Genomic DNA, 18,307 nt, shown 5'->3' with positions numbered 1-18,307 from the left:
TGGAGTGTGTGTGAGAGAGGAAAATTAGTTACACCTCTTCCGTTGCAACCCTCTCTCTCCATATTCGGCCTAAACAGCCAATTGCCACACACATTCGGATCACACCCAAGACCAAAAAAATGGTGTATATATAGGGGTGAGAGAGTATTAGAGTGTGTTGGTTTTAATGGGCCAAACAAATAGTATAGCAAGTAGAGGATTGAGCCGTTTTTAATATGAGAACTAAAATTGCAAACTCATCTAATTATTAATTAAAGGTTGTCTATAATTTATTAAAAATCCATACTAATTAATTATAAGGTGCACTAAAATGGCCCAATATTAACAATGTGGTGATCGCTATCTACTATTGTGTCATAAAATACACTCCAACTAATCCATGTTTTTATTAAATACATAAGACAATGACCTCTCAAAAAATAAAAATAAAATACATAAAACAATGACTATGTTAGCCCACAACATAAAAACACGCAAACACATTTTTCAACTTTCATAACACTGATGTGAAATGGATCCAGAGCTTAGAGTTTGCTGTAATGTTTACCAAACAATGAATGGCGTCCTTCAGCAATAATCTCCCCTGTAGTTTTGTTCCTTATAACCACGACTGTTCCAAAGTAACCACCTCTCTGTCCTAAAGCCCTTGAGGTAATTTCTAACTCATCCTGCAATTCGCCATAGAGGGAGATCAATTGCAAAAACAAATCTCAAGCCAAAGCCTGCGAAAATGCTCTCAATGTGAACTAAAAGTCTTATTATTTTACTTCTATGAGTTTTTTCTCTTCCAAGTTCCAACACTAGAAAAGTCAATAGGATTGCCAAATTATTCAATTTGTCCTTCATATTGAAAGGTAGAATACTTGAGAATTGAATGTCAGCACCTAGGGACCATATTCTAAACCAAAATTTTAATTTTTAAGAACATGCTTAAATGTTGAGATTGTGTCTAGTGCATCAGTGCACTTGACATGTTAGGATGTGGACACGTGTCCATATCTTAACGTGTTCAGTACACTGATGCATTGGACACAAGCCGTTTCCATGCTTAAATGCATATTTGGGGCAACGTATATATATGTTGGCTCATTAACTTGTTATTGTCTGGTTCTCTCACGATTGTTCACCAAATTATAATAAAGCTAGAGATTGTTTTATGACAACACATGCACAGTCTAATTAAAAGACATATAAATCAACCAAATACATGTTAAACACTTGAAGATGTTTTAAAATGAAGGCTAGCTTACATCAGGCCTCGCAGTTGAAAGAAATGAGATCGATATGTCCACTGAAACGTTAAGGGGGAGACCCTCTACATGGACTACACAACCGCCAACTATATCTACAAGATTTGCAATTGCACCTGAAGCCAACTTTCCGGTCCTATCCTGCAAATACCAATCCCATATAAATTTTTTTTCATTTTTTATTGTTTTTTTTTGGGAAATTTTTTATTGATTCTGATAATTTAAAAGGGTAAAAAAAATTGTTTAATTACCATTTTGGTCTCTAGAATATGAGTTTAGTAAATGTTTAGGGTTTTTTTTTTTTTTTTTTTTTTTTTTTTCAAAATAACACCAATTTTCAAACAATTTTGTTAGTTAGCATCGTTTCCAAACTATTTATGAAACTAATATTTTGAGTATTTGAGACTCAAGTTCATTGTAGCAACTCGAGTATCACAGACTCGATTTCTATGAAATTCGTCTGTGAGACTTGAATTTCACAAAAGATAACCCAGAAATCAAAACTTGAAACACACAAACGTACACAAGCAAACAAGCAAAAAACAAAGATCAAACCATGAAACCCACGAAGACAAAAAAAATACAGAGAAAGATCAAACGGAGAAACCCAAAACACGAAGACAAAAAATTAGAGAAAGATCAAACCCATAAACCCATGAAGACAAAAAACAAAGAGATCAAACCAAAGAGATCTTTCAAACGAAACCCAAACCACGAAGACAAAAACAACAAACTAGAGAGATCAAGCCCAGGTGGCGGCAGCAGCGATTGAAATCAAGCTCTCAAGGTCTTTGGGTGGGTTTCTTCATTCTTGTTGTTGATTTTCTCTCTGGGTCTTGATCTATCACCAAATTTCTCCATCTGAGCTTCCCATGTTGTGTTTCAAGTTTTGATTTCTGGGTTTTCTTTTGTGGAACTTGAGTTTGTAAGACTCGATTTTCACGTGAATTTTCATAGAAATCGAGTATTTGATACTCAAGTTACTACAGTAAACTTGAGTCGTACATACTCGAGATGTTAATTTCCTAAATAGTTTGGAAATGATGCTAACTAACAAAATTGTTTGAAAATTAGTGCTATTTTGAAAAAAAAATCCAATGTTTAGTCCCTAATCTTGTGGTATTATGTCAAACTAGTCTCAACTATTAAATTGTAGAAGAAAAATATTGATGTGACTAATAGTAATATTAATTTTGATCCAACATGGAATGTCATGTGGTCTTAATTTAAAAAAAAAAAAAAAAAATTCGATGACATGTGGCATTTATATATTTATTTATTTTTAGAAAATGAAAACTGTAAAGACCAGATTTGAGTCTCTAACCCAAAAGGTGGATGGACTTAGGCCCAAAAAGCTCAAAACAATGAATTTGTAGAGAGTGGGTTGGAAAACTGGGCTTTAATGAATCAGACAACCACTAAAGTGGATCTAGATAACAAGATAATGAAGATAGACAAGTTTACACTAAAGAAAATCGTCTTCGGCACAATCCGAGAAGATTAGTTCTTATATATTTCTCTCAAGTTTGGTTACAAATGCAATTCTTGATTGCTCCAGTCTTTTTCTCTTAATTTTTTCAATCATTTCATCTCATTGCTTCCTTCTCCTTTTATACTCTCTTCCCCTTTCATTTTTACCCTCCACGTGCATACCAGATGGTTGCTGTTTGATACTTTTCTCATCAGCACATTCCTAAAGTCTCTACGTAGTAGCTGTAAGACTGAAAACCACTGTTCAGATATCATCTCCACATTAATGCGGTCAGAGAGTTAGCTGCAGAGCATTTAATACGGTGGTAGTAGCTTTCTCCTTAGATATTTTAGGACTTTCCTCTGTCCTTCGTTTCGGCAATGCTTACTGATAGCAACAGAACTTCTTGGAACATTCCCCTAGACGGCAGACCACCTCTACGGACCTTAGCTTTGGTTAGCCGAGGAGGCATTCATCCTCGGCCCAACCTCCTGGGCCATTATGATTAAAACTAACTCTTTCATTTACTAACTCGAGCTCCCTTGACAATGTTTGCTCCTTCTCGGACAACCCCTCGTCCTTGGCTTGGGCCTTAGGCCCAATATATACATAGAAAACAATCTCCTAGGCCCAATACCCCTACAATTGCCCCTCGAGATTCTTCTTTCTGGCTCCTCAAGAAGAAATGAGGATTTCGATGTCACCTTAGCTAGTCTGTGCTCATCATATATCACCTCTGCCTGTGTAGATGTCTTTTTAACTGTCCAAGATACACTCCTGACGTTTCGGCATACGAGACACGCCTTTATTAAATTTTTGCGGCTCCCTGTCTCCCACATTCTACGGTGCAATATGGATCCAACGGTTGAGGATTCTGTTGGAACATGGGTGGGAATTTTCCCACTTGTAGTTTTCTCTTTGATATAAATACTACTCAAATCAATCACCCATCTCACTTTAGCATTCATTTAGCTCAAACACACATACACTGAACCTGCTAACTTTTCTAACTCACTCGTGCCTTTACAAATACCAAAAGCCTATCTAAGGATACTTCTCATCCTTTTGTAAGTCTTCACAAATCTTTACACTTTGTTTTTCCATATATTTTTCTTTTCTTTGTACTTTTCCTCTGCTTGGCCCCATTTTCTCCTCTCAATCTTTTTAGTTCTCCCAAAACTTTCTAAGAATGGGTAGATTAAAGAGTTTGGTAGACTCCGAGGAGGGAATAGAAAGCTTTAGGGCTTAGTATAGGATCCCTCCAAGAGTAGGAATTACATACTGTAAAGAGGGGCAATGGCACGAAGACAGGCAAAAGGGAAAGGTAGTAATCCCGATGATTGTCTTCATAGAAGGAGGGATGACAATCCCTAGGGGTACTGTTATCAGGGACTACCTTAATGGGGTACTGTTATCAGGGACAACCTCCATCCTTTAATGGGGTAGCGGTATTACCTAAAATCTAGGTACCCCGAGATCAAGCTCATTCAATGCCTTCTCAAATCCAGCAAGGGCCTCAAAAAGGACTTCTTGATCGTGTCAGGGGAATGGCACGATGGCCTCCCCTGCCCAACGAGAGAGGGGAAACCAAGTGGAGTTTTAGACTTAGGATGGTTATTTTAAAGTTACCCCCTCTGTGCTCTTCTTTTTTTTTGTACTTGTATGTGAAATTTTCTTTAATTTGTATTGTTCTTTGTTGATGATATTTTTTGTCTTTTCCAATGGTTTTACAAACAAAAACGCTGTCATTCCCAACTTTAGCCTTGTGAACCAGGCAAGTTTGGATAAGATCCTAAAGGCCGAGGTGTTTGTCCACACAGATGGTCAACTCAGGCAGCTCACCTAATATTGGACTACATTCCAATATCCAAGAGTTTCCAGGCGCCTAAGTGTGTCATCAAAGCCAGGGATCCTCGACTGCAACGGATCAGTGTTGCTGCTCCAAGATTTCTGATCTAATCTCTGGCCCAATTTCGGAAGGCGTTCTCACTACCAACCCCATACCAAAGGGTAACCTAAGGTAGAGGCCTCCTCTTCCTGTCCCATCATCGAGGAAAAGGAAAAAGAACAAGAAGAAGAAGGAGAAATAGTTGAAGTGTCCGACTCCGAGGATGATTTCGGGGTTTTTAATCAACCTTTATCTCAGGACGCTTCATCTGGTGATCTTGAACAGTCTTCCACATCCCAGTCTAGCTATCACTAAGGATCTACTCCTATACCAGACGATATGGGGATCCAACGGAAGCAGAGGTCAACCCTACAAGAATTGCTAGAATCCTAGTCGGAGAGGGACGTTCCCGAGAAGCTGGCCTAGACAAAGCTCCCCCCTCCTCCACCCATCCCAACCCTCCAAGCCAACCCTCCAAGCCAACCCTACCAACCATAAGAGGAAGCGAAAGGAGAAGGGAAATGAGGTGGCAAAGACAGGGAAAAACCTCTCCCCCCCCCCCCCCACGAAGTTGAGCCCTGGAGGGGGGATAAGTAACAGAGAGGCCTACAGACAAGGTCAGCTACCGAGGCAAAGCGAAGGGGTGACCACAGAGCTACAACCCCAGCTTGGGCCCCACGCATGGAGTTAGATAGGGCTCCTTTACTCAGTGATGCCTCTATCCGATATTTTTAGCAGGGCACGACTGGGTATATGGCAGACGCAGTGGAACAATCCCTGCTACTACCCAAGGATATGGTTGATCTCAGGTTTATAAGGCAGCATAAGGTCTTCCTCGAACTGAAAAGGGATTTGGCCATGGTAAGTTTTTTTTTTTTTTTTTTAATTGTTCTTTTCTTCCTTTCCAGGCCATCCAAGCCACCTTTAGGACCGAGGAGATGGTGAACTATTCCCATCGAAAAATGAAGGAGGAAAAGGGAAGGAGGATAGCAGCCGTGGATGCCTTCCACGTGGCTGAAAAAAGTGTCCAAGAGCTTAAAGTCAAGCTGACCAAGGAGGAGAGAGAAAGAAAAAGCGTTGCAACTGCCCTGGACAGTGTTGAAAGGCAGGCAATAGGCCAAAAGGTGCTACTCCGCAACGCCAAGGACCAGTTGGCAGCCTCCAAGGAGCAGATCCTTGCTTTGAAGAAGAAATTGGAGGAGGTCCAAAAGGCCAAGGATCAGGTAGAGAAAGCAAAGAAGGACGTAGAAAAAGCTAAGGAGAAGGCAGAGCAGCAAGGGTATGATATTGGGGTGGCGGAGACCAAGGAAGCCCTTAGGGCCGAAGTTTCAAGGGTATGGAGGACTTATTGCCTCCAGGTATGGAATGAGACTTTCAACCAAGTTGGGACTGAAGCTTCTTCTGTACTTAGGAAGGCAAAAAATGTCTACTATCATCAAGCCATCAGCTCCTCCTCCTCTAGCAGCTCTAAGGCAGACACCCCTCCCGAGGTGGCCAATCCAGAGAAGAGCAGCCCCAAGAAGGTCCTTCCCACCTCTGGCAGTCCTTCAAAAGTGGCCGAGCAACTCGAGCTGAACGAAACAGAAACCGAGGTGACTAAAGAGGTGGCCCCTGCTGCCACCAAGCCCCCGGCTGCTCCCCAGGATCCTACTAAAGACAAAGAGGTCTCTAGGATGGAGATTGTTCTTGCAAGCCTTCCAATTCCTACCAAAAGTGACCCTAATGGAGTAGACCAAGGATCATCGGAGGCTGCAGTCCAACAGTCCAAGGCCCCGCCCCAAGGAAAAATTATAATAAAAAAGAAGTAGATTTTTGTATAGTTCTCTCTCTCTTTTTTTTTTTTTTTGCACCTTCTGTTCTAGTTTTCATAGTTTGTAAGCAAACTGCCCCATTTTGTACTCAACCTGCCTTGCTTTAAGGTTTTAATTAATGAAAGTTATGCACATTTTCTTTCTTCCTATGATTCTCATACTGGTGTTGATATAATTTCTATCTTATCTAACACTTAGTAGACGTATTAATAAGGTAAAATTCTTCTTATTAATCTGCATAAGTAACAGAAAAATTATCTTATCTCATCTCATATGGTCAATAGCAAAAAAAATTAAATCCACTAAGTCCATCACCTCGACAAAGCATAATTTTAACTTTAAGGACATACACAGTAATGCAGCATACATACAGGCTTAAACTTACTTTGTTCCCTACTCATTAGCAAGTTTTAAAGGACCAGGGGGATAACCAATTCTCAAACAAATACAGGTATGCCTGTAAACGTTTTAAGTGATGCTTATGAGCATCCATTTGAACCTGCTATCACAGTGAAAATCTTTGCTGTTTAGAGTGGTTGATCGTTTTTGACATTCAAGTAATTAATAAGAAGCACTGATTTACCTTAAATATGTAGTCCGAGGGGTCTGAAATAATTAAGGTTTTGCCTTGACAATTGGTAAAATGATAGGAAGTATTAATTTATCCAAAGTATGTGGTCCGAGGAATCAGGCATACCTAAGGTTCTGTTTAATACTTAGGAAAATAAATTAACATATCAATTTATCCAAGGTATGTGGTCCAAAGAGTCAGGCATGACCAAGATTCTATTTGATACTTAGAAAAGTAACTTAACATATCAATTTACCCAAGGTATGTGGTTCGAGGAGCCAAGCATGACCAAGGTTCTGTTTGATACTTAGAAAGATGTCATTAAGTATTAATTTACCCAAAGTATGTGATCTGAGGAACCAGGCATATTTAAGGTTCTGTTTAATACTCAGAAAAGTAACTTAATATATCAATTTACCCAAGGTATGTGGTCCAAGAAGTCAGGCATGGCCAAGGTTCTGTTTGATATTTAGAAAGATGCCATTAAGTATTAATTTACCCAAAGTATGTGGTCCGAGGAATCAGGTATAACTAAGATTCTGTTTAATACTCAGAAAAGTAACTTAACATATCAATTTATCTAAGATATGTGATCCGAAGAGCCAGGCATGACCAAGGTTCTGTTTGATACTTAGAAAGATGCCATTAAGTATTAATTTACCTAAATTATGTGGTTCGAGGAACTTGGCATAGTTAAGGTTCTGTTTAATACTCAAAAAACTAACTTAACGTATCAATTTATCCAAGGTATGTGGTCCGAGGAGCCGGATATGATCAATATTCTGTTTGATACTTGGAGTAACAATAATATGGAGCTCAACAGATAATGTAGTAAACGAGAATGTGACAAGACTTTCATTAATAATAATACTTTTTCAGGTTATTTACATTCTAGGGACGTAGTACAACATTCTCATCTAGGTCTTCAAGATGATACACACCTATTCCAGCCATCGAGGTGATGCGATATTACTCTTCCCAGTTGGGCCCTAATTTTCCTCATGCTGGGTTCTTTGCAGTACCCAAAACTTTTCTTAACACCAAGTCTCCAGGCACCAGTGGCCTTAGCTTCACGTTGGTATCGTACCCTTGTTTGAGCTTATGTTGATAATAGGCTAATTGGACCATAAAATTTTCTCTTCGCTCTTTAATTAAGTCTAGGCTCTTTCCTAACAGCTCATCATTATTGCTCGGAGTAAAAGAACTTGTTCTCAGTATGGGGAATCCAGTATCTAGAGGAATAACAGTCTCGGCTCTATAAGTCATTGAGAAGGGGGTCTCCCCAATGGACCTACGAGGTGTAGTTCGGTAAGTTCAAAGGACGTTTGGCAATTCTTCCACCCATTTTCTCTTCGCGTCGTCCAACCTCTTTTAAGCCCACTCACTATGACCTTATTGACAGCTTCAGCTTGTCCATTCCCTTGGGAATATGCCAAGGTGGAATACCTATTTGTTATGCCTAAGTCACAACAATATCTCTTGAAAGTTTTGCTATCAAATTGAAGTCTGTTGTTTGAGATGTGGGTGCGAGGGATTCCAAACCAAGTGACAATACTTTTCCAAACGAATCTCTTGGCATCCACGTCCCTGATATTCGCCAATGGTTCAACTTCAACTCACTTGGTGAAGCAATTTGTGTCGACTAACAAATATCACTTATTCCCTGCTGTCCTAGGGAAATGACCTACGATGTTCAAACCCCATTGAGCAAATGGCCAATGGCTGAATAGAGGATTAAGGACACCTCCTGGTTGGTGAATGTTTGGTGTAAATTTTTGGCATTGGTCACACTTCTTCACATACTCTTGTACTTCTCTCTGCATATTTGGCCACTAATAACCTTGAGTGAGTGCCCTGTGAGACAAAGATCTGCCCCCTATATGGCTTCCACAAATTCCTTTATGTAATTCTTCCAAGAGCAGCTCAATCGCTTCAGAGTGTATGCATGGCAGATATGGGCCAGAAAAAGATCTCTCATACAATTTTCGATCCTTGGACAGTCAAAACCAAGGAGCCTTTCTTCGCACCTTGTTAGCCTCTGACTTCTCCTCGGGTAGGACATCCTCTTTAAGGAACAGTACTATGGAGTCCATCCAGCTAGGTCCCACCCTAATCTAATGAATGTGAGCCATGTTTCTCCCTACTTCAGTATGTTTACACAAGTCTTTCACAAAAATCACCCGAGGTAGACTTTGTGCCAAGGAGGTTGCCAACGTGGCAAGAGAGTCAACATGTGTATTTCTATTTCTATTTCTAGGGATTTGTGATAAATAAAAAGATTCAAATTCAGACTGTAAATGCCTAACCTGGTTCAAATATTCCTGCATTCTGAGATCTCTAGCCTCCAACTCTCCTTAAACTTGGCCCATAACCAGTTTTGAATCAAAGAATATTTTTATTGCTTTTCCACCCATTTTCTGAACCATAGTCATCCCTACTGGTAGAATTTCATACTCAACTTTGTTGTTTGTGGCCGAAAAGCCCAACCTTAAGGATTTCTCAATTGTAATCCTCTCGGGAGATATTAGAACTAGCCCTACTCCAGATCCTCTATGATTCGCTGCGCCATCAATGTATACCTTCTAGGACAAAGGTTCTCGTAAAGAGATTGCACCAACCGATTTTCCATCTATGTACTGCTTCTCTACTCTCTCTTCTAGTTGGGTTTCAACAAACTTGGTCACAAGATCGGCGAGGACTTGACCCTTGACAGAGGTATGAGGCATGTACTTGATATCAAAAGCCCCTAGGATTGTACCCCACTTGGCAATCCTTCCCATGTAATCAGCACTCCGAAGTAAAGACCTAAGAGGAAGATGGGTTAGGACAACAACAATGTGTGATTGGAAGTAATGGGAGAGATTGCGCGTAGCATGCAAAACTGCCAAAATGGCCTTCTCTAGGGGTAGGTAACGGACCTCGGCATCATGAAGTGACTTGCTCACATAATAGACTGGCCTTTCTTCGCACCACTGTCAACCTATACAAGTACTAAGCTTACCGCATGGGAAGCCACGACAATATAGGCAAACAAAACCTTATCCACCTCGGGTTTGGACATAATGGGGGGTCGAGAAAGATACTCCTTCAACCGTTGGAAAGCCAGGACACACTCCTCGATCCATTCAAATCCATTCCACTTGTTCAACAATTGAAAGAAAGGTCTACATCTATCCGCTGACTGTGAGATGAATCAGTTTAGAGTAGAGGTCATCCCTGTTAGTTTCTAGACCTCTTTGGGATTCCGAGGTGACTGCAGATTGTTGATTGCTTTAATCTGGTCAAGGTTAACTTCAATTCCGCAATGTGTAACCATGTACCCCAAAAACTTCCCTAATCTGACCCCAAAAGAACACTTAGAAGCATTGAGTCGTAGCTTATGCCTCCTCAAGATCTCAAAGATATTGTCGGGGTCGTTAACATACTTAGATTCCAACTTACTCTTGACCACCATGTCGTCTATATATATTTCAATATTCTTGCCCAATTGTGGTTCAAACATCTTAGTCATCATCCTCTAATAAGTAGACCCTGCATTTTTCAATCTAAAAAGAGTGACGAAAGCTATTTTTTCCTGATCTTCCAAGGCCAAAGGTATCTGGTGGTAGCCTTGAAAAGCGTCCAAAAAGCTCATTCGAGGATAACCTACAGTGACATCTACTAACTGGTCTATCTGAGGCATGGGGAAAGGATCTTTTAGGTAGGCCTTGTTCAGATCTGTGAAGTCCATGCATACCCGTCACTTTCCATTTTTCTTCTTCACAACCATAGTATTGACCAACCACTCAGGGTAGAACACTTCTTTAATAACTCCAGCCTGTTTAAGCTTCATCACCTCGTTTTTTACTGCGTTAAAATGATCCTTAGATGAACGCCTATGTGGTTGCTTTCTAGGGGTGATAGATGGATTGGCATTTAAATGATGACAGATGAAGCTTGGATCCACCCTTAGAGCTTCATAAGCATTCCATGCGAACACGTCAATGTTCCTTTTGAGAAACTTTAATAGCTCTTCCTTCTCCTGAGGAGGTAGCTGAGCCCTAACTTGAAAAAACTTCTCCGGATCATCACCTACAACAATATTCTCTAAATCCTCACATTTCGTTTCCTCTGTTGGCCCATCGACAGGTAACACCGGAGACTTTGACTGCTATAAGCCCCCTTAGTAGAGATCGAGGATTTAGTTGCAGGTTGATGCATAATTGTAGCCACGAGGCACTGTCCAGCCATGGACTGACTCCCTACAAGCTTCTCAATTCGATCCCCTGAAGGGTACTTCACCTTCAAATGTAGAGTAGAAGAGACAGCCCTTAGGGCATAAAGCCAGGGTTTGGCCACAATGGTCGTGTAGGGAGAGTATGCATCCACTACAACGAAGTCTAATTCAACCACCTCTGACCCTGCCTGCACGGGCAACCTAATCTGACCTCTTGGGATGACAACTTTCCCATCAAAGCTCACCAAAAATGACTCATAGGCTGTTAGGTCTTCAGGCTTTAAGTTTAACCCTCTGTACAAATCAGGGTATATAATCTCTGCACCGCTGCCCTGGTCTACCATTACCTTCTTCACATTATACCCTCCTATTCTGAGGGTGACCACTAGAGCATTATCATATGGCTAGATGGTTCCCATCTTATCTTTGTCTGAAAAGCTTAGTTCCGGTCGGATCTCTACTCTAGCCCTCTTTGGCTCAGAATTGGACTCCTCGGCTGATAGCTGAGTTATGGACATCACCCTGAAAGGATGAGAACCAATCCTCCCAAGTGCAACAAAGATGACATTAATTGTGCCTAACGGGGGCCTTGAAGAAGCGTTCCCCTAAGCCCCTAAGCCCCTGACCTTGATTGGTCTTCTTGTCCGTTTGGCCAATACAAAAACTGCTGTAACCTTCCCTCTCTGACCGATTGTTCCACATAGTTCCACAAAGTTTTGCAGTCCTCGGTGGTATGTCCCCGCTCTTAGTAGTATTGGCAATGAAGGCTCTGATTGCGTCTCAAGGGGTCCCCTCCCATTTTGTTTGGCCATTTGAAATATGGTTCGTTCTTGATTTTCTCTAGAACTTGATGCACTGATTCTCGAAACATAGTGTTAATTGCTTGGAGAGCTGTAGACCCAGATTGTCCAATAAAATCCCTTCGAGGTCTGTTATTGTTGTAGCGATCCGACCTGAAATCCCTCCTCTCTTGAGCGATAACCTTACCTTTCCTCTTTCCTTGTTGTTAGACTTCCTCCACTCTCTTGTATTCATCAATGCGGTCTATGAGTCTACGCACACTTCTTATCGGCTTCTTGATTAAGGATTTTCTCAAATCATGCTTTGTGGGCAGGCCGACCCTGAAGGTTCTTATAGCCATATCATTAAAATCCCCATCAATCTCGTTAACATCTCCCAGTATTTGTCCAAGTACGTTTTCAAGGTGATCTGGAAATTTGTTTAAGCGCTCTACTCATCGCATCATTCCCAGGCCTTTGGAATATAGGCTTCTGTTTCTGTGCTCATGGTAGTAGTCATCATCATATGAGAAAGACTCACTAGGAGGGGTCCTTGATCTATGCCTATAACTACCATTCTCTTCATCGTCAAAAGAGAAATCAGAAATGGAAGGAGTTCGTCTTCTCCGTTCGTGGCGCAACCTCCTCTTTAAATGATTAATCCCTGCTAAATGTCTTTGGTATTTTTCTCAAGAGACAAGTGGCTACCACCCCGAGATTGACTCTTACTAGTATGGGTAGTATGTACACTCCCCTCCCGATCTCTTCTTCGCTCGAGATTGACAAAATGATCTTCATGTTAGGACCCCATAGATTCTGCCTGGTGTGGACTTGAACCTACCATTGTTGGACGTCAGGCTCACTATAACACCAGAATTCCCATAAACGACGCCAATTATAAGGACTAGATTTGAGTCCCTAGCCTAAAAGGTGGATGGACTTAGGCCCAAAAAGCCCAAAACAATGAATTTGTAGAGAGTGTGTTGGAAAACTGGGTTTTAATGAATCAGATAACCACTAAAGTGGATTCAGATGACAAGATAATGAGGATAGATAAGTTTACACTGATGAAAATCGTCCTCGGCATAATTTGAGAAGATTAGTTCTTATATATTTCTCTCAAGTTTGGTTACAAATGCAATTCTTGATTGTTACAGTCTTTTTCTCTTAATTTTTTCGATCCTTTCGTCTCATTACTTCCTTCTCCTTTTATACTCTCTTCCCTTTTCATCTTTACCTTTCACGTGCACATCAGATGGTTGGAGTTTGATACTTGTCCTATCAGTACCTTCCTAAAATCTTTACATAATAGCTATAAGGCTGAAAACCACTGTTTAGATATCACATCCACATTAATGCGGTCAGAGAGTTAACTGTAGAGCATTTAATACGATGATAGCAGTTTTCTCCTTAGATATTTTAGGACTCCCCTCTGTCCTTCGTTTCAGCAATACTTACTGATACCAACAAAACTTCCTAAAACATTCCCCGGGATGGCAGACCACCTCTACGGACCTCGGCTCTAGTTAGCTGAGGAGGCATTCATCCTCGGCCCAACCTCCTAGGTCATTATGATCAAAACTAACTTCTTCATTTACTAACACGGGCTCCCTTGAGGATGTTTACTCTTCCTCGGACGACCCCTCATCCTCAGATTGGGTCTTAGGCCCAATATATACATAGAAAATGAGCTCTTGCGCCCAATACCCCTACAAAAACCTATTTAAAATAACTCACCAAAATTAGGATCTCAAATCCCTAATCCTGGCTCCATGATCAAGACCACAAAACAACACTTTAAATTTCTTCCATTCTAAGACCTTAGTTTCATTTCTTTCCCTCTCTTTGTATTGATTTATCTTGTCGAGTAACAATAGAGGAAAGAAGAAATCACTCATCCAATGGTTTTTTTAATAAAATCTATAATCTATATTCAAACTCTTTGTTAGAATCTTGCTACATCATTTTTTCTTTAAATAATAGACTATATAATTTCATATACAAAGACAATAATAATATGTGCATAATACTAGAATATATATAGTTTCATATATAAATAAAATCATAATAAATGTCTATTAATAATTAACATGATTATCAAATTTATATTTAGACAAAAATAAATAAATAAATAAAAGAAAAAAAAACCATATTATGTTAAACTTTTCAATGTATTACACATGTTACCGACTAGTAATTATAAAAAACAAAGTGCTGAAAAAAAAAATAGTCCAAGAAATAGGTTTGCCTTTAATCACCAATTGGAAAATAACATGTATTCTGTCTTTTGTAATGCACATAACTCACTTGATTAGTTAGGTTAAGTGAGTTATGAATGCATATAACAATAACTAATGTCTTCTTCTCATTTGTAGTAGGAGCCAAACTTTGTCTGGCCAAGAAATGAAGGTCAAAATCAACAATAGGGAAGGTCAAAATTTGAAATCGCTCCAAAGAACAAGAAGTACTTGAAATATCAATTACAAATCAAATTGCACATAACTCGCTAGATTAGTTAGGTTAAGTGAGTCATGAATGCATATGACAATAACTAATGTCTTCTTCCCATTGGTAGTTGGAGCCAAATTTTGTAACCACCGCACACCCTTGGTACAATTGTTATTTCACAAATATAAATACTCATGGAGTGTGGGGGTAAGGGCCAGACTTCAAGTATTTAAAAGGAAGTTTCACATACATATACACTTAGATTAGACTAGAGTAGAATTTCTATCTTGTATAAGGAAAAAAAAAAAAAATTCATATTTGATATATGTGGCTGGGTACAAATTCACAATGGTAAAATTCAAGAAAGCAAAAGCTTTAGGAACTTTAGTAAGGATCCCCATTTGGTCTCAACTAGAATCCCACCACCACCACCCCCCACCCCCCCGCCCCCGGCGCCCCAAAAAAGAAAAAACACAATTGCAACTACAACCGCGCAACACCAAAATTTCCCATCCATTTACTGCCCAAAAATCTCACTTATAAAATTTCCACTCTTTGTGCTCTTTAGTCGATTCTTGGTATTTCAATCTCAAATTTTCTCTATCAATCAAGTTTGGGATTTTAGTGCATGGCTTTATATGTATATATATATATATATATATATATATTCATGTGGTATCTGGAGATATCAAAATTCATATTTTAATAGAGTTGAGTTCAAATTACACCTAGTATAACTCTAAGTAATGTTACCCCATTCAATATTTTTTAATTGTGTGCGAATTTTGACAAATCCACCGTTAGATTATATTATCTTCATATATTCTTCATGCTTGCAAATTTTTATAGTGATCAAAGATTAATAGTCATGTTATCAATCAATTATTTAAATTGTAGTTTAAAATAATGCATAAAAGATGAGTTTATAGATCGAATAGTAAATAACATCCAATTAACATGAAAATTAGTAAGAATGTTAAAAACATATAAAACATGTAATTCAACGATGAGATTTTCAAAATATGAATTTTATAACAAGTTATTGGGTGGTGTAATATTGTTTCAAGTTACACCTAGTGTAACTTGAACCCAACTCATTTTAATATTATTGTTTATTAAGTTAGCTTTTATCATCTACCACCGTATGATATGGATCACTTTGAAATAATACCAAAATGTTATAGACTAAAAAGTATCACACATTTGAAATATTGGGGACCATTTTGACGCATAACAAATACATTAGGGATCAAAATAATAATTAAACAAAAACAAAACATTTGAAAGCCTATAGTTTATAAGATATAACTAAACAATGGCAGCAAGGAGAGCGATGATATTCATGGAGGAGTTGGGCTTGAGAAAGGTAGTAGTTGAGGGAGATTCCGAGATTGTGTTTAAAGCACTTGTTGGCCATTGTCCAGACCGGTCTAATATCGGTCATATTATTAAAGATTGTAAAGCCTTAAGGGGTGTGTTCCAAACTTGTTCTTTTTCTCATGTTAGGCGGCAAGGCAACGGGGTTGCACATGCTTTAGCTAGGAGAGCTAGAATGTCATATCTGTTATCTGTTTGGATGGAATCAGTTCCAACCGATATAACCTATCTAGTTTACGTTGATGTAACTTCATAATTTTTACATGCATGAATAAAGTGGTTCCTTTTTCTTCTCAAAAAAAAAAAAAAAAAAAACTAAACAATTCCTTATTTTTTTAAAAATAACAAATTAAATACTACAGTTTCAAAACTTACAAATTAAGTGGAACATCTTTATGTTCGGGAAAAGTTTGACTTTAAACTTAACGGGAGTAATGTGGGTTCTTAATGTGGGTTTTAACACAATTTGTTACTTTTTTTTTTTTTTTACTTCCAATTTAAATTGTTATTTTTGAAACTATTGGTCTGTTTAGATTGAGAGAGAGAGAAGGGAAGTAGAGTAAAGTAGATTTCCCCTCCTTTCCCCTCCTTCCAAATAGGCAATATATGATTTAATTTGTTACCCATAAAATAATTTTTCACAAAATAAAAATCAGTAAAAGAAGTAGAATTTAGTCCAGGGGCGGAGTTGTTCATTGACTAGGGGGGGCAGTGGCCCCCCTTAGATTTTAAAAAAAAAAAAAAATCATAGTAGCATATACATTCTGAATTTTTTTAACATTTAAGTCCACGATAATTACTTTTGGCCCCCCTCTCCCCAACAATTTACAAATTGGCCCTTAGAATCCAACCAAAAAAAAAGTCCATCACTTTAGTTGATGGCCTCTCCACAGACAAACAAGCAAAATCACCAAAAACAAGTAACAAACCCTTGAACTGTGAGATATAAATAAAAAAATAAAAAGCATCTTTGGCATCCCACTGTATGTTGTTCTTGAGGAATGAGGGGGCAACTCAAAGAAATTTATCAGACATTGTAATATCTAGAAAGTCACTCACTCTACTCTTATTTAGAATGTTTAGTTAATAGAGACAAAAGATTTGTACTTAGACTACTCTTGCTCACTCTTAGCTCTTTTTTGTGTGTGGCCATAAGCTATTGAGTGTGTTACTAAGAGGACTACGTGTGTGGCTATTAATTTTTAAGGGAATGCAACTATTTGACTTGCTAAGTTAGTGGGCTACGTGTGTGGCTATTTAATTTTAAGGAAATACTTCTAATATTTAATTGGTTAAATTAGTTTAACTTGAAAGTTGAAACGTTTGAGGTTTTTTTTTTTTTTTTTTTTTTTTGAAAACATTTGAGTTATGGGTTTTTCTTATCTTCTTTTTGTTTACATTTTTTTTTTTAATTCTCAATCAGTAGAGTTATAAGGTTTGAAATTGATAAAATATTAAAAAATTAATTAAATAACAAAATGAACTAATGATAACATTAATTTTTATAAGATAGTCTCATTTAGTTACAATTCAAGAAATTTTTTTAATGTATTTTTTGCCCCCCTAAGTCTAAAGTCTAGCTCCATCTCTGATTTAGTCATTTACAGCCTCTCTGTGAAATTGGGCCCAAAATATGAGTTGCTAAATGCTACATTTTTTAGCAATTTTGTTGTGAGTGCTCTAAGATAATAAACTGATTATTTGATTAGCAAAAAAAAAAACAAACTGATTATTTAAATAAAAGCAAAAAATGTAAAATGAAAGTGGTTCAGCAAAGTGAGTTGAGTTGAGAGATATGAAATCTTACAGTGAGGCGAGGGGGGACCCTGAAAGTACAGGCCACGAAGCCGGGTTCGACCCGGTCAACCCGGATGCCTCGGGTGGCAAAGTCCTCGTAGAAACTCGATTCCTGGCCGACTCGGTGAGGATGGATGGTGAGTCGCGACACGCTCTCCGATTCTTCCGAACTCAGTTTTAGAAACTCCTTAGCCTTCTCCATCTTAATTTATTTGGTTTTTGTTTTTTTTTTTGGTTTTCTGGGTTTCCAATTCCGAGCTCTCTTTCATTTCCTAGACTTCTCATTGGAACACCGCAATTATTTATTTTTGACTAGGAGGGTCCCAGCAATGATACACAATTCGACAGTTCTTTGTCCTTGTCTCCATATACTTTAATGATCACGTGGGTCACTAACGTGATTTTCTTTTCTTTTCCTTATGGTCACTAACGTGAGGATACTATTCATGCTCTGTGGGGCTGCCCTGCTCTTAGGATAACTGGGGAGCTGATGGCCTAAGTAAAAACCTTCTTAAGCATAAGCTATCTAAATTTGCAGACATCCTTGAGTTGTTTTTCTCAGTTCGTGGTAGTGCCAATCTGGATCTTCTTGTTGTGATTTTCTGGCTGATTTGGGAGAAAAGAAATGCTGATCGCCTGCAGAATAACTCCTTTGGCTATCATGAAGTCAGACCCAACGCCATCCGGTTTCTTCATGAC

The 18,307-nt window shown here is 38.7% G+C and overlaps 1 protein-coding gene across 2 annotated transcripts; it reads right to left on the bottom strand.

Annotated features, from left to right (window-relative positions):
- Positions 1-321: 321 nt before the first annotated feature.
- On the bottom strand, positions 322-17,885 carry LOC115992006 (acyl-coenzyme A thioesterase 13-like). Of its 2 annotated transcripts, XR_004092401.1 has the most exons (4): positions 17,619-17,885; positions 1,251-1,391; positions 448-668; positions 322-409 (listed from the first exon to the last, which is right to left on the bottom strand). XR_004092401.1 is itself a non-coding variant. In XM_031116108.1 (3 exons), the coding sequence occupies exons 1-3, from the start codon at positions 17,808-17,810 to the stop codon at positions 525-527; spliced, it is 477 nt and encodes a 158-aa protein (XP_030971968.1). In that variant the 5' UTR covers positions 17,811-17,885; the 3' UTR covers positions 322-524. The 2 variants fall into 2 exon arrangements, 1 of the variants encoding a protein (XP_030971968.1); XM_031116108.1 differs by having other exon boundaries at positions 322-668.
- Positions 17,886-18,307: the final 422 nt, after the last annotated feature.

Source organism: Quercus lobata, chromosome 1 (assembly GCF_001633185.2).
Source record: "Quercus lobata isolate SW786 chromosome 1, ValleyOak3.0 Primary Assembly, whole genome shotgun sequence".
NCBI classification, from domain to species: Eukaryota; Viridiplantae; Streptophyta; class Magnoliopsida; order Fagales; family Fagaceae; genus Quercus; species Quercus lobata.
This window is presented reverse-complemented; position numbering and strand designations above follow the sequence as displayed.